Here is a 17,580-nt window from a genome sequence, read left to right as displayed (position 1 = left end):
TATGTTAGACCTGTAGCCCTGACCCAGGTTAGTAAGATCTCCATGTAGTAGTAAGCCTTGGTTCCAGTTCATAATGAACATCCATTTAAGAATTTGTGAGTTTGCTGCATATGACCTGCATAGTCACTGACTCTACCATTAATGTCTTTCAGTGTGGGAAATTTGCTATCCTCGTGGATCTTCATATATTGCCACAAGGTTCAAACAAAGACACCAGCTGGTTTTCTGAGCAGAAGAAAGAGGTACAACAAAGCTTTTTGCTATTTAAGCACAAGTAGCTGCAACTGCTTGAAGAAATGTTAGCTCTTTTCTAATACCTCAATGGAGAAAAAGTTTAATAGTACTTAACCTTGAAAAACAATTGTACAATTGTATTCCAATGACAGACACCTATATTTCCACATTTTCCCTTCAAAAACAAGAACATACATATGTTTATATACTACTCTCTTGGTGTATTTCTTGTTTATTATTATTTTAGGTGTGATGGTAGAAACTCAGGGCTATCCACACACTAGGAAACCACTGAGCTTATCTCCATCACTGCCTATATTATTTAAACTAGAAACTCCTCACCTTTTTATTATGGGGAAAGAATTCTGTGTTAAAAATGGAAGAAAAAGAATGTATGTTATTTCAGGTAAGTAAAGATTTTGATCTGAGTAATATGAAGGAAGATTGGGCCACTGGCTCTGGTGTGAAGTTTGACACAAAGTACGTACATCTATTATACCCATCCATCTTCTATTGTCCTTAAATTGTCATGAATGTTTGACAAGTAGAGATATACTTCACTGTGTCTTCTCATGTTGGCTAGTCACTACAGCAAATATCTGGGTAATGATGAGTAGTTGACCCTTGAAAACACAGGTTTGTGCCAGTTACTTGTAGCTCATGCTTGAAATCCTAGCTTCTTAGGAAGCTGAGATCTGAGGATCATGGTTCACAGAAGTCTTTGAGACTTATCTCTAACTGCCAAAAAGCCAGAAGTAGTGCTGTGGCTCAAGTGGTAGAGCACTATCCTTGCGCATAAATGCTGAGGAACAACACCCATGCCCTGAGTGTTCAGGCACCAGGACTAATACAAAGAAGAAGAAGGAAAAAAAAACCTACAGGTTTGGTTTATGCTATTCCACAGTGTGAATTTATTTTTAGAGATTTTTCAACAGTTTGGAAAAAAAATCTTAGATGAACTTGGTAATCTTGGAATATCAAAAAGATTGGCAGAGGGCTGGGAAGTTGGCTCAGTGGTAGAGCGCTTACCTTGCATGCCTGAGGCCCTGGGTTCAATTCCTCAGCACCACATAAGCAAAAAGAAAAAAAGCCGGAAGTGGCGCTGTGGCTCAGCTGGTAGAGCTCTAGCCTTGAGCTGAAGAGCTGAGGGACAGCGCCCAGGCCCAGAGTTCAGGCCCCACAACCGGACCAAAAATTTTTTTTAAAAAATAGAAAGATTACAAGCAAAAAGATTGGCAGAAAACTATGAATTTATAAGATAAATCTACTTACTACCATAAAATATGTACAAATTGATTATCAAAAGTTAAAATTTATTTAAATTCAAAACTCAGACTATACCTGACACCATTTGTGGTTGGGAGACATGTAAACAATTATAAAGATATAATATTAAATAATAACTGCTAAGATTAGTTCTAGTAATTCCATTCTGCTGTAGGCATTGCATATGCCACCACTGCTGTAGCAGTGAGCTATAGCTACTTCAAGTGTTAGCTATTTACCCTTCCAATAAGTAGTGTGTCACAGTAGAAAATGGTCTCTCGCATTTCTTGAGTACTTTTCACTTCTATAATATATATCACGTAGAAAATGTGTGTTAATCAACTGTTTTGTCATCAGGCTTTCCAGTCAATAGTGAACTATTAGTAGTTGATTTTGGTTGGATTCATAAGTCACACTCAAGTTTCCAGCTGTGCTGGGAGACTGTGCTTCTTAGCCTACATTTTTCAAAGTTCATCTTGCAAACTAGATGTTTAACCTCCCAAGACCTCAGCTTCCTTGTCTGAAAGTGAAGGAGTTGGGCCAGATAGCTGCCTGTGTTGCTTCTTGCTTCTAAATTTCTAACATCTCATTAACATCTGCTGTGGTAGAGGGTTAGAAAGTACATATACTTCCCATAACATTCTTTACTTCCTGTTCCAGATTCTGCTTATCAGAGAGCAGAGGTTGTCAGGTAGTTATTTTTATATAACTCTCAAAATAATCAATATACTTTGTTTCCTCCATGGTATTCATTTGTCTCATTTGCATTTTATAGCAAGAAGTAAATTTCATCAACAGGTTGATTGTATGGAGAAACAGCTCATGATAGTGAGTGGCAAAGGAAGTACTTTGGTGATCAATTTTATTTCCTAGTCAGTTTTTGGAGGGTACTAAAACTTTCCCACCCACCTCCCCAATGAGAAAAATAATTACAGGATAATATATTTTTAGCCAAAGGTAATATCAAGTCTTTGTTATCATTATGTTGCAAAGGATACTTAGTGATATAAACTAAGAAAAGGCATATACAAGGTTCAGTATAATGGACTTTATCCAAGTAATTAACTTTGGATTGTCCCTTCAGGATTTAATAGTTAGTCAACTCAACATCATAAAATCTAAGCCAGTCAGTGTCATAAAAATCTAAGCTTTAGCTTATTAACATGTGTCCCTGTGATTTAAGTCAGTTCCCTAAAGTGACTAATCCTTTGCATGAAGGAACCTTACCTGAAAAGTTTCTGACTTGACTTACACAGACGGTGATTTCTATAATCTATCATTCCAGGACCAGAATTTTCTCTTCCAACTTTACCATTTGGCTTTAGACCTTATATGTTGATATTTAGTCATTTATGGGCAGTGTTTCCAAGTTAATGTACAGTATTCCAATGCTAGGAGTCCATGAACCACTTCCTAGTCAAAGCATGGAGGCTAGATTTTTTGTTACAAGGTGCTACACACAATTGTGTGGCTCCAACTAGTGCTGAATTTAGGGCAGCAAGGCATGACCTAGCAGAGATGAGCAGTACACAATGGGACCTGCAGAACCATGCTGCAGTGGCAGCAGGTCATGTCAGCAGCCAAACTCCCCTGAAAGCCAAGTTGATGGTTTGCTGCCTCTGCTCTAAGTTGTTCCTTTAAACTGCATGTTTGCTGACATTAAAGTTGTTCTGGAATGATGTTTTTGTTGTGTCTAAGAAAGAAGAGCTAGGTGAGGTTATAACTTTTGTTCAATGTCTCATTGCTTTTTATCATTACTTCATCTCATGATTGGTGTTTCTTGTGGACAACCAGTTTAATGGTATTTTAACAGCCACTTTATATAGTGAAAGTCTTAAGAATATCCAGTTCCTTTATTTTAAAAAGGGACTAATTACAAATATTAAACATAGTTTATTTTGAGTCCACCACAAGTAGTCTTTGTACCCAAACAGTCAAACTCAAACTGTTCCATTTGTAAACTCAAAGAAGCAAACAAGTCCCTGCGAGCTGGAGATGCCATATGCATCTCTTGGTTAGTCATTGCTTTTGACATGGTCTTTTCATCTGCTCCTCAAATGTTACTGGCAGGTGTTTATTTTTTTCTTCATATTGTTCTGGTTCCAAAGAGGATGCGTGAGTGAATGTGATGTGGTCAGTTTCTAGAGTATCTTGACCATATTGTACAGTCTACCTTTTAGTTGTGAAAATCTCACTTAGAGAAAGAAAACCCATAACTATAGGGAGAAACTGTGTGTTTAGGCCTACAATCTATTTTTGTCAGATTATTTTTAATTCTAGCCTTATAGGGAATTTATGACCAAATTTTAACAATCCTTGTTTCCATGTATGTCTTTCACATATTTTCTAGCATAGTCATAGTTGAACCCTGCATGTGAAGCAAAATTCTTTAATTGTTAAAACAACAGTACAAGGCAAGGCTGCCTTTCTATTGTATGAACAAATCCTAAAACACTCAACTGTAAATGGATATCACTACATTCCACAAGGTATTGCAACTTTGGGGCTACAAAATGAAAACTAGGATTTTGTATTCTATCTAGACACTTCTATTTATGACTTTTTTATGTTTTTTATTGTGGAAATACTGTACAGAGAGGTTACAGTTACATGAGCAAAGTAATGAGTACATTTCTTATCAAGCATTGTTGCCTCCTCCTCTGTTTTTCCCCTACCATCCCTTCCCTCCCACCTCCACAACTACACTCTCTATTTATGACTTAAATTAAGAGTATATTATATACTGTTTAAGAAGTATATATATATATATATATATATATATATAGAGAGAGAGAGAGAGAGAGAGAGAGAGAGAGAGAGAGAGAGAGAGAGAGAGAGAGAGAGAGAGAGAGATTTGTATGTACATATTTGCAATAAAGGTAAAGTTTTGCTGTGGTTGCTCTTCAGAGCAATGAGAAGCTTTACTCATGTTGTAATTATAAAGATTCCAGGATGAACCTGAGATGGCATTGCAAGAAACCAGTGAAACAGGTTTGAGGTGACCTGGGCAACTCAGAGCCTGCTGTGGGCTTTGGGAATTGAACTAGGATTAGACCATCTCTAAGTATCAATTTTATATTGTTTTCCTGAATTAGATTACATGTTCCTGTACAGAAGGAAACCCTACATGGAGTATGCTATTACAGTGGTACTGAACTTTTTATTGGGGGTAAGGAAGAGAAGGGGTCAGTCCTGGAGCTTGAACTCAGGACCTAAGCATTGTTCTTGAGCCTTTTTGCTCAAGGCCAGCACTCTATCACTTGAACCTAGCTCTACTTCTGGCTTCTTTTGAGTACTATATTAGTACTGTATTAGAGATGAGAGTTTCACAGACTTTCCTGCCTGGGTTGGCTTCAAACTATGATCCTTACATCTCAGCCGGCTGAGTAGCTAGGATTACAGGCATGAGCCACTGGCACCTGACTTGTTCGTTATTTTTAAATAATAAAGATATAAGCAATTGTATCCAGAAATTAGACAGTGGTTTGCAGTGCTAAAGTTGTATGAAAGCCTGCATGTCTGTAACTGAATATTAATCTACTTTAGGAAAATAAGAAGCTATTTTCATCATTAAGTAATGATGAAGATAGTATAATTTTAATGAAAACAAATGGGCATATATAGTATCATCCACAAGAGGGGAAGAAAATCAGAGCATCTCTGTTGAACTGCTCAATGCCCTTCTCTCACTAGTAGATTTGTAAACTAAGGCCAGAAACTAATGAATGTTGGTGTTTACACTAAAAAAAAACAACTTTAATCAAGTTTGAAAATTTTGTATATAAGCATCACTGCTTCTGGCTCCTTTTGAGCACACTGAAAGATATCTATAAACATGAGGACACTGGTAAAACAGAGGGGGCTGCCCCTCATTGCCTCTACTGTAGCCAGGGTTCTCTAAGCCACCAGTACCAATGACAAGTGTGCTCCTACTCCTGACTCCTCCTCTGTCAGGCCACTATGGACCTGTCCCTCAGACCCTTGCTACCAGCCAATTCTAATTCCATTTGATTTGTCTCTTCTGTTCAGTACAGTACAACTGACTGATAATTATATGGAAATATCCTTTACCTTGCTGATTTTATTACCCCAGTACTCTGACATTTACATGGAAGTGAGTTTTTAATCTTCCTTTTGGAATTGTGAGACTGAAGCAGAGAGAAATTAATTTCTCAGACCACACAGTGAACCTTCATGGAGTTCTGTGTAAACCTCAGTAGCATATTTAAATCTGTGGTGCTATCCATTAGCACACAGCATTCCTTTGAACATTTACAGCTAAATTAAAAAGCAAACAAAAGGAAATGTTTAACATTGACTTTTAATGTGTTCAATGTTAACTTTTTTTTTTACATTGCATTAAACTAGAAAGTTATATCCTTTTTTTTTTTAACTTTAGGAAGTCTGTTTGCTGTTAAAAGAAGCCATTGATTCAAGAGTTAAGGAACACTTGGAAGTTCATAAACAGCAAAAGCCATCAAGTACAGAATTCACAAGATGCAGTCCTTTGTCCTTAAAAGGTAGGCACAGAGCACTTTGATTTTGGATGAAGAAAATAAAATTTCTGCTTTGTAGAGATGGCAATTATATTTGACTCTGTCATGTTAGTAGAATGATACACTTAAAAACTATGTTGTAATGAAGATAACTTTGTTTGGGTAACAGGAATTAAGCAAAAAGCCCTGTAGGGCTTTTAATGGTAGGCAAAAATATATAAAAATAGCAAATAAAACATTCCTAAGGAAACTGTAAAATTTTTAATGCTTTTTTGGGGGGAGGGGAAAGTAAACTTGAAGATGGATTTATATTAATACTGACTTAAATTGATTTGGGGCTTTATAATTTTTTAATGTTTTCACATATGTCATCCTATTTCATATATTCACAAATAGAAACAGTTTTGTCCCTAGGCAATATTTGTGTCTACAGATATTGCCTAAAGTTAGTAAATGGCAAGAAGAAGAGTGGTACTGGCATGTAATTGGTAGAGGCTAGGAGTGACATTATACATCCTACAATGCTCAGTGGAGGAGCCCTCTCTCAGACAAGGCCTAACAGTCTCAAAACATCAAGGACACCAAAAGCTGGATATACAGGTGTGGTTCAATTGGTAGAGTGCTAGACTAGTTTTAGCTTAGGGACAGTGCCTAGGCTCTGAGTTCAACTCTATGATCTGCACAAAACAACAACAAAGTTTGTTTCAATAGACTTGTAAAAAAAAAAAAAGACAGTGATATAAAAAGTGTTTTGAATACCAACCTAACGGAAAAAAAAAATTGAGATCCCACCTCAACCAACAACTAGCCCCTGGGCTACACTCTGTGGGAGGCACAGGTAGAGGGATCGTGGTCTGAGACTGGCCAGGTCAAACATGCAAGACTCTTGTCAGAAGAATAACTAAGCCAAAGAGGACTGGGGATATAGCTAGCACAGTATCCTGAATTCAAACACTTTGGGCTGGGAAGGTGGCTCAGTGGTAGAGCGCTTGCCTTGCATGCCTGAGGCCCTGGGTTCAATTCCTCAGCACAACATAAGCAAAAAGAAAAAAGTCAGAAGTGGCACTGTGGCTCAAGTGGTAGAGCACTAGCCTTGAGCTGAAGAGCTGAGGGACAGCGCCTAGACCCAGAGTTCAAGCCCCACGACCGGACCCCCCCCCCCAAAAAAAAATGCTGAATTCAAACACTTTATCACTAGAAAAAAGAGAAGAAAAACAGTAAGACTTGTCAGTTCTCAGTAGTTTTACCTTAGTGTCTTTCCCAAGTCTTGGCCAGTTTGAGGTATTACTGATGCTCGTATTTTTTGCCAAACAGATCAAAATTTTTTTAAAAAGCACTCTTCTCAATTTTTATTTATCTTTCTCTTCCTATATGTTGACTGAGTGATTCACATGTTTATATTTCGGATTTGTATTGAGTTGTCTTTTTTTTATTATTTTTTTCCTCTCTTTTTTTTTTTTTTCTGGTTGTCACTCCCTTTTCTATTGGGCAAAGTCCTTTTTGAATTCTTGCCACAGCCTTCTGACTTTCCTTCTAACTCTTCCACACCTCTCCTGCCAAAATGGCTTTTTGAAACAAACAACAACAACACAAAAAAGATGGTTCCCAGCTTGAAACTCTTAGTGGTTGCAAGCATTAGTTGCCTAATGTCTTTGGTTCAATTTCTTCTTTGCTTAAGACTAACCAGAATAGGTCTGTATCTTCAGTAAAGAAGTTGATGAAAGGTATTAGGTATTAGGGCGAGCCAGGAGTCACATTCTAAAGTTATTCAAACAGAACAGTCTCAGCACAAGTTGTCCATGTGCCATTGGCGCCATCTGAAAGCTTGGGACTGAGTATCAGAATCATCTGTTCCAGCCCAGAGAAATAGACTGCGTAGCATGTGGGCACAGCCTTGTGTTACTCCATCTAAACTAATGCAAGACAGAACTAGGACCTGCTGTCCTAGGTGCTAGCATGTCAGCAAATGCACAATTTTGGCCTTACCTTGTAAATGTGAGACTTATTAGATGTAGTAAAATTACCAAAACAGGAACAAAGTCAAAAATTGTGGGAGACTGGACACAAGCTAAGTTACCCAATGGTATTTTCCCTTTGACTTCCTTTTTCCATGAACTTCCAAATAACAATAAGCTATTGTCCAACCACACTGTTTTCCCAACTATACAGAATGCACATGTTCACCATACCCTCTAAGATGATCCAAGTCTGAAGTCCCAGCTCCAGATTCAGGATTTCTGATTGGTTTTTCTGCCTCCTCTAATTAATGCAAAGCCTCTAGAAAGAATTAACTTAACAACTAAATTATGAAGTCAACTATTGCTAACACACTTTAAATGAAATAGGTTAAGTAAAGCCAATACAGCAAAGTTAAAATATGTGAATATGTATGTGATGTAGCATGCCAGAATCATTCTGCCTTTGGTACCTATGAAGCAAATAGTTGCTGTTGATGTCTTTCTTATTTATTTCTTATTCCCTGTATCTCCAATCTCTCAGCTGATCAGGATTCTTTACCTTCATTCCTAAGGGATTAGTGTACTCTTGATGAGGTTACCGTTACTTCACTAATGTTTAGCACTGCAGATGCTCTATCCAGCAGATCCCATTACATTCTTTTTGAGTTTTTTGTTTTGTTTTGTTTGTTTTTAGCCCAAGATAGATTTTTGTCTTCTCTGGATGAAAGAGGTTTGATACAGTCCACTCACCACCCCTGCCTCATCTACCTGAGCTATGAGAATTGCTGAGAAGGCTCTGATTAATTGCTGCTGTCACAATAGGCACTTGATATATCTCAAGCTTACACACTCTAAATAGAACCTTCATCTTTGCCACCATGGCCATATTACTTGTGCAACCTGTTCACTGGCTCTTTGACAGCTAAGGAAAAAGGCCAGCTGGCATTCATGGGATAAATCATATTGTCTACCTCATTACAAGAATGTCTCCTGAAGGGCCTTTTGGTGAATATGCACTTAAAATACAAACTTTTTCCATAACTGTTGCAAAGTGTCCTTGTCACCAGTCTCTTTGTTTCTTCCAGTAGATCAAGTGACTTGTCTGGGTATAGGTGGTAAGTGATGGAAAAATGTTGGCCTTTTAGTCACCAGATGAACTACTCTGTCCTGAGCTTTTGTGGTCTTTAGGTACCATTTGTTGTAGCCATTAATCTTCCTAGAAGTTATGTCTTTCTCTCTGAGAGTATCTGTCCCATCAAGGTGTCCTACTCACTTAGGAATAGCCTTGGTAACAGTATCTTGCTTGTATTGGGCTCCATACCATTTTACAAAAACTTCAGGAAAACACTGGGAAATCAGTTGGCATAGGATGGCATTCTTGCCCAGATTGTCACATGCATATTTCATATACTCTTGTTACTCTATAGGGCAACTGGGCTCAGCTTTACCTGGTATAGCTCAGTGAATTTCAATGCTCATAGCTCATTCTGTCACAAGTACTCAGTTCGCTTACTAATTATCCTTTTTATTGCACAAGCATGAAGATAATTTTTACAGATAGAAATGACACAACTGCTAGTCTCAAGTTCAGGCATCAAGCATTCCAATGGCTCAGGAGAATGTTGGGCAAGCTAGCTGCTTTGTGCCTAGACATTTCAGTCCCCAACTTTACTTGTGGGACACTAGGTTCAGGAAGAGCCCTCTCTGTGAGAAAAGTCATTGTCACTCAGCTGGCCTTGACCAAACATCGTTGGAGAGCTTCTGTGGCCATCACGTTTGTCCCTTTACAGTTCCCAGAACATGATGTTTTCTCTTAACATTCTTCTGTACCTTCTTCCAAGCTTCTGGGCAAGATTCTCACTACCCTCTATGACTGTGCTTAGGTATCTCTTATCTTAATGACTCCTATCTGATTCTCGGTAACTTTCCTCTGGGTACTCTCTCTCTTCTTCCAGTGTTTAGTTTAGTTTACCTTTTAAAGCATAGATATTCATTCCAGTTACTGCCTTTATTCCCAGAAGGACTTCTGTCTCATTAAGGAATGGATACTTACCCTGTTCAGTCTTACTTGGGATCCAGACATTGAGGAGCCCCATAAAGGAATCAGTATTCCTGTCCTCTAAGCCTGAGTCTATTGTGTCATTCTCTTGCTGCTAGAACAAAAGACAGAAGTAAAAGAAAACAACAGGCAGATTACTAATTTTTTTTTTTTTTTTTTTTTAGGTTTTCAGAAAGTCAAAACCATGTCCTATTCACAGTGTAAGATTGCCCTTTAAGATTCAGCTGGGGATGGAAAACACCTTCCTGCCAGTCCACCTTATCCTAGCCATCTTTTAGTTGCTATTACTAGTGTCAGCCACCGTGTAAAAACCCTGATCTTCCTCATACTATGGCAGATCCTTGGTACAGCCTTTCAAGACATCATTCTTCTCCCCATCACCCCTACCACCCTAACCCAGTGTTTAAGATTAAACTCAGGCCATCTGCAGCTAGGCAAGCACTAAGCTATACCTTCAGCCCCACAGCTGGCATTCTAAACTTGTTCTACAGATGAGAGGCAGACTTGGAGTTCAGGTAACTTGTTCAGAAATACCATAGTTACTAAGTATCAGAGACATTGTGAAATGCTATCTCCCTTCTGTTGGTCTTCATTGCTTTGCATTCCTAGTAAGGAGAATGCTATGCATTTTTAAAATAAAAATTTCCTTTAGTTATGAAAACATAGCTCTCATTAAATTAACCAGAAACAGTATTCTTGGACTGTTATGTGACTATACTTGTTTTCGACTTTGTATCCCTATTTTCTGATCATGAGGTGGAAAAGAAGTAGACCCAAAGCAAATGTCATGGAGCTGCAAGCATTTGATTTGCTGCATTATCTTAACAGAGCCTACTTTGTTTATATGTTTTATGGAGCAGTAATTTTTTTTTTTACTGACTATTCTATTCTGTATAAAATTTTCTTGTAGTTAACATCTAAGAAACCCAGTCCCTTGGCAAATGCCCTAAAATAAATTAAATTTTCCTGGGCACTGTGCTTTCTGTCTGCAAAGGCTTTCTTCTTGGCTGTTGTTCTCATCAGACTGATCTAAAATCTCAGTTGAAGTCTTCAGCCAGAAGAGCAGCCTACTGCTCTTATTTCTGTGACAGTCACCCTAGGTATCATGTTTGGATCTATAAGGGAGAAGTACTGAGGCTTCCCCTCTGCGTTACACCCACCTCCCTTGCAGCATCCTGTGGTAGGTGGAACCCCACATCACCACCTTGCTAGGGAATCAGTGGGTGTTCACACAAGAGGAGAAAAAGAAAAAGACAGGCATGGCCAAAATAAGCAAGTTCTTCCTATTCTTCTCTGTCTGAGTAACATTTCCCTCCTTTCCCCAATGCCTGATCCAATACAAGACACCTGCCAAAAAAAGCGTTCTTCTTGCTCTTCAAACAGCCTTGCCTCATGAGTCCTTCGCCCTGGCATCCCCATGAGTGCAAATTTGTATAGGTAGTCTTTTATTATGTATTTATTTTCCCAGCCCACAGAAAACACAGCCTTTTCCTATGTAAAATAAATTTTGGAAGTAAAGCACTTTTTCCCCTTTGAGCCCAGCCCTTCCTCCATACAAATCTTGAGACCTTTTCAGAAAGACTGCAAAGTTTGTCCCCCAGCACCACCCATGTCCTTCCTTTCAGTCAGCATTTCTCTTACACATTAACAACAGTTTCAAAATACTGTATATCCACCAACTGTTAAACCTGAGTAAACACAGGCCCTTGACAAATGTTACTGTTTTTACTTCTACTTTCCTGTGAGTCAGATGCTCCCATAGAGTGTTGATATCTGCTTACACTGGGCACACTGGGACAGGAGGGTACTGTGCCCAAGTCAAAAATGTAGGACAGTAAAGCAAGAAATAGTAGAATTAGTAACACACCACAGCATATTTTCAGTTACCTGCTAATCACTTAAATGTTCTTAATTTTGCAGACATTGTTTTTTCTGTCCACAGCCCTTTTACAGGCAGAAATGGATTTCCCTTGGAAAATGTGTCCTAGAGCACAGTAGAAACATGTGCTTTCTTTTTACACATGTTTAAATAGCTTTGGTTATTATTTACATTTCTTCCCGTAATGTACTCAATCAAAACGTTTTATAGGCTTTCATCCACACATGGAAAGCTTTTAAAAGGGCAATAATAAAAGCAAGGGCCTATAAGCCCTTTGGTGAATGTGGCACAATTTCAGCACAGGTTACTTTTCCAGGAACAGGCAATTTGTAAAACTTTAAGTTTTCACTGTTTTACTAAAAGTGTGCTAAAGCAGCAGTGACAACTCAAGATGTATTGTTTTCTCAAGAACTGAGATTGTTCTACCCATTCAGTATAGTATATGGAGAGGAAACAACATCTCTGAACTTTACTGGTCATGTTTTCACTTGTCATAGTTACCTGTCACAGACATTGCAACCATTGTGCAATGTTTCATCCTTTACCTACTTAACTTCACAAGAAATTAAAGTACAAAAAAAGAATACTGATGGATAAGACTACAAAAAGGCAAGTATTCTTTTTCCCACATGAAGTGAGTATTAAATTTCAATATGAACCACCTAGATGTTTGCAAGCTGTATAAACCTTTTGTTAGAGTGATCTTCTGAGTCTATGAGTATACTGCTTCTTTTCTCTCTCTGTTTCCCACCAGCCACTTCTCCCTGAACTCTCAACCTGAGCATCAGAAAGATGACAATTCTTCCTTCTGGAAACATTTTCAAAGTAGAATGCCAGTTGTTTTGGTTTCTCCCTTTGGTCAAGACAACATTGTAGATCTTTGTGTATGTTTGTGTGTTTCTGGTATGTATTTAATGAACTAATAGTTATACATATACCCTACAAATACAATTTGGTATTTTCATTATTGTCCACTTCTTCCCACCTCCCATTCTAATGCCAAGATTTAAAAATTCCTATTAAGTTTTACATCACTGATTTTAATAACCATAGAAAGTAATAGAGACAGATAATAATCTGACAGATTAAATGTGGGTAAGAACCCTCTGAGTTTTAAAGCCCATAAAGGACAAGTAAGGAGCCACTTATGTAGAATAATACACCGGATTAGTGTTTTGAGACCAAAGTTTGCTAACTAAATATCTTGGGAATTTTAAACACAACCCAAATGATTAAAAAAGAGAGGGCTTTCATTTTCAGATTCCCTAACATGGCACTGTAACTATTGTAATTGTTTTAATGTAAAGATTCTAAACTAGTATCTTTTTTTAGTTACTCAATTCAGTTAACTGGGTGTATAATCAGAACGAATATACATTTACTATAAAGCATCTGAACACCAGGCAAAGGTATATATTTCCTCTGGTTCTGTAGTTGTTTTGTCCTGTCTCTAAGTGAATCTGCCAAAAATTTCTGAGTAAGATAGGCATATATGAAGTACTGGGAACTTAAGAACTGCTTCATAGTTCCTAGGGAGCTGAGTAAAGGCAGTTTAATAACTTTAGATACCTTAATTAAATAGCTTATTATATTTGTTATTTTCAATATATATTTTTATTGCAAAGATATAAAGAGGTTACAGTTTGGGGGTTTTGTGTTTTGTTTTGTTTTGTTTTTTGTCAGTTGTGGGGCCTGAACTCTGGGCCTAGGCACTGTCCCTAAGCTCTTCAGCTCAAGGCTAGCGCTCTACCACTTGAGCCACAGCACCACTTCTGGTTTTTTTTTCTGCTTATGTGGTGCTGAGGAATTGAACCCAGGGCCTCATGCATGCAAGGCAAGCACTCTACCACTGAGCCACCTTCCCAGCCCCGGGATTACAGTTTTATATTTGTTATTCTACTCCAGTTCTGTCATCACTTAAGAAACTAAACTCCAATCAGATTCAAATTTTACTTTAATTATTTAATCATAAATTGTTACATAATGGGAGACTTGGCCTAAATATTTTATGAAATATCTTGAACATTATCTGTGTCTACATTAAACAAAGATAAAACCTAACTCCATATAACCTCAAATATATATTTTTTAATGCTTAGAATTGAGATCCTAAAATTTTAGGCAAAGATCAAAGTGCAGTTTTAGGGTCACAGATAATGTGTATGTCTAAGTAAAGTGTCTGTTTTGCATTATATATTTATTTAGTGAATGTATAGATATGTCTATAATCACACAAGTATAAGTTTCTCCTAAAGAAAATGAAAGTTATGAGGATTAAAGGGGAATACCAAAATATGATTTCCTTATAAATATTTTCAGGAATTTGACTTAATTGCAACCAGAAGTTTGACCTGGAAGTGTAGTGTTTTGACCTCCTAGCTGTCTGGTTTCCTATTTGTGGTGTTTTGCTCTCCCCCAACTGTGAGAAACTCTATTTTACATGGTTTTAACTTCGTGTACTCTTAGAAATGCTGAAGCAGAAAATACTCCCTTGGGGGGAAAGAAATGCTCATTATTTACAAGAATGACTTGTAAAAGTTTCTCTGAAATAGAAAACATTTTTTAAACACATAGCAAATCTTTCTTTATGAGATGTGTTTGAAAGTAAAGTAGTCTCTGAATTTTCCTGCAAGGTAATGTGAACTTTGGGAAGATTTAAGCATTTTGCATTATGTAAGTTTATCCTTAGTCTTGTGGAGTGTATTTTAATTTTAAAAAGTACAACGTTTATAAATAGTCTTTTTGTAAGGAAACTTTTTCAACCTCCTCCCCATTTTTATCTCATTAATATTCTTCCTTAAGCTTTTAAGAGAAGTAAAAATTAAGCTTAAAAAAACTTGGAGAGGCTACTATTTTAATGGATGCAAGACAACAGTAAAACTCAGGGACATTGTTGGGCAAGGAAACCTAGTCTTGCAAGATTAGAGCATCCATTCATCATTTGGTGTGAGCAGATTTGCTGAATCTTGCTATATGATGGAGAACATAGTTTCCGTGTTGCCATTTATAGTTTAGCAGTGTGATCAATTGATCATTTATCTCATTTTAAAAAGACAGCAAAGGTGATTGCCGGTGGCTCACGCCTGTAATCCTAGCTACTCAGGAGGCTGAGAGCTGAAGATCACGGTTCAAAGCCAGCCCAGGCAGGAAAGTCCATGAAACTCTTATCTTCAGTTAACCACCAGAAAACCAGAAGTGGCACTGTGGCTCAAGTGGTAGAGCACTAGCCTTGAGCTGAAGAGCTCAGGGACAGTGTCCAGGCCCAGTGTTCAAGCACCACGACCGACAAAAAAAAAAAAAAAAAAAAAGGCAGCAACATTTCAGCCAGAGAAAATCACTCTTAACTGTTTCACACATTTAAAAAAAGAAACACTGTACTTCCTATTCATTTAATTTAAGAATATTTTTCTTCTCTCTTAAAAAAATCATTTTATTAAAAGATTTAATTTGCCTAGTGCTAACCTTGAACACAAAGAGGCTCAGGGACAGCACCCAGGCTTGAGTTCAAGCCCCAAGACCAGAAAAAAAAAAAAAAAAGATAATTTGCATATCATATAATTTGCCCATTTCAAATATCCAATACAGTGGAGGTTTCTTTTTCAAATAGTGCAGCCATCACCATAATCAATATTAGTACATTTTTATCACTCTAGAAAGAAAGAAACCCTGTACCCATTAGCAGTTACTCTCATTTTCCACTAATTCCTCTTTCATCCCTACCCTTAGGTCAACCATTACTTTCTTTTCTTTTCTAGATATTTCATATAAATTACTGTGTGGTTCTTTTTCTTTCACTAAAGAGGGACGTCTTCAGAATTCATTATGTTGTGGTATCTATCAGTAATATTGCATTGCTTTTTATTGCCAGATAATAGTCCATTGTATGGATATACAACATCTTGCCCATCTATTAGTAAATGGACATTTTGAGTTATTTTGAGGGTCCTATGTTTCACTTTAGGGAGAAGGCAGTGCTGGGGGTGGAGCTCAGAAACTCATGGATATTTACTACCTATCTGTATCCCCAACGCTGGGATTTTTTTCTTCCCCAGCCCTGGGGCTTGAACTCTGGGTCTGGATACTACAGCTAAGCCTCTTTGTGCTTAAGGCTAGCTCTCTATCACTTGATCCACAACACCACTTCCAGCTTTTTCTGAGTAGTTTATTGGAAATAAGAGTTTCACAGACTTTTCTGCCTGGGCTAGCTTCAAACTGTGATCCTCAAATCTCAGCCTCCTGAGTAGCTAGGAGTACAGGCCTGAGCCGCTGATGTCCAGTGAGCCCTGGGGTATTATGAGCATTTGTATATTGTTTTTGTTGTTGTATTTGTTTGTTTTTCAAAAAGTATCTCCCGCTTGGATTTTTTTTAAAGTCTACAGGTATTTAAAGCCCTTTATAAATGACCTCTCTCAGCCTTAGTTTCTTGCTATACTTTCCTCTTTCAGTGCCTACTTTTTCCTTGTCTACACTTAGCTCTAGGCTCTCCTCATCCCCACATACCAGCCATGATGATGAGTTTCCTCATTCCAGATCAAGTTTTACATTCTCCCACAATGATATCAGTCTTTTTCAGGAATAACCTTCCCAGTATAATTTTCCTAACTACAGAGAAGCAGCTGACTTTTTGGAGGCCTTTTCTAGAGGGCATTTTTTTTTTAAATTTTTTCCCCCGTGTTATCTTTTTAATTTTTTTTTTATTGCAAAGCTTTTTCCTTTCTTACTCTTTTTTTTTTTTTTTAAATAAAGCTGAGGTACAGAGGGTTACCATTTCATAAGTCAGGTAAAGAGTACGTTTCTTTTTGAGCAGTGACATCCCTTCCCTTACTCTCTCCCAGTTTCTCCCTCCCATTCCCACCCACAAGTCGTATTGTCCATTTTGCACATAGTGTCTACTGAGTAGCCCATCTTTCTACCTCAGTCTCTTGAGTTTGGGGATTATAGGTGTGTACCACCACTCTTGGCTTTCTATATGTTTTGTTTTGTTTTGTTTTGTTTTTAGTAGATGTATTTGTTTCTCCTGCACCTATATCTAGAAAGAAAATTTCAAGATTATTTTGTGTCTCTATGGTTAACACAGGAGTATTCATTGTATTCATTAGTATTAAGAACTATTTATTTGGATTAATATTGCTGTTAAGTACTGTTTAAGAAAAAAATTATTATGATACCATTTTTCTTTTAAGACAAGAGTATCAAAGTTATAATTTGGAATAAAATGAGTGTTAGTATACATAGCTCCTTTTTAAAATCTGAGTCTATTTGAGCTTTGATTTAGCATATTAATTTGGTATAAAAGTCATTTTATAATATCATTTTTGATTAACATAGCAACAATGACAAACATTTTATATGAACTCTTTTTTTTTTTTTTTTTTTGGTTATGGGGCTTGAAGTCTGTGCCTGGGCAATGTCTCTCAGCTCTTCAGCAAAGCACACGCTCTACCACTTGAGCCACAACGCCACTTCTGATTTTCTGATGGTTTATTGGATGTAAGAGTCTCATGGAGGTTTCTGCCTGGGCTGGTTTTGAACTGTGATCCTCAGATCTCAGCCTCCTGAGTAGCTAGGATTATAGGCATGAGCCACCGGCACCTAGCTATATAAATGCTTTAGGACTTGCAGTAGATAAATGTAAGCCATGGTGATTCTGTGATTTCTGTAGAAAGATGGATCATAAGCTTTAAAAAG

General features: G+C 37.5%; 1 protein-coding gene across 1 annotated transcript in view; it reads left to right on the top strand.

The window, feature by feature from the left end:
• Nucleotides 1-17,580, top strand: part of Slx4ip (SLX4 interacting protein) — a 143,013-nt gene that overhangs the window by 88,520 nt on the left and 36,913 nt on the right. Inside the window, 2 exon segments of the mRNA XM_070006743.1 lie at nt 153-242; nt 5,900-6,020. Coding sequence (XP_069862844.1) covers nt 153-242; nt 5,900-6,020 — 211 coding nt within the window.

Source organism: Dipodomys merriami, unplaced genomic scaffold (genome assembly GCF_024711535.1).
Source record: "Dipodomys merriami isolate MVZ:Mamm:240054 unplaced genomic scaffold, mDipMer1.0.p SCAF_7, whole genome shotgun sequence".
NCBI lineage: Eukaryota > Metazoa > Chordata > Mammalia > Rodentia > Heteromyidae > Dipodomys > Dipodomys merriami.
Note: the sequence above shows the minus strand (reverse complement) of the source record. Positions and strands in the feature narration are given on the sequence as shown.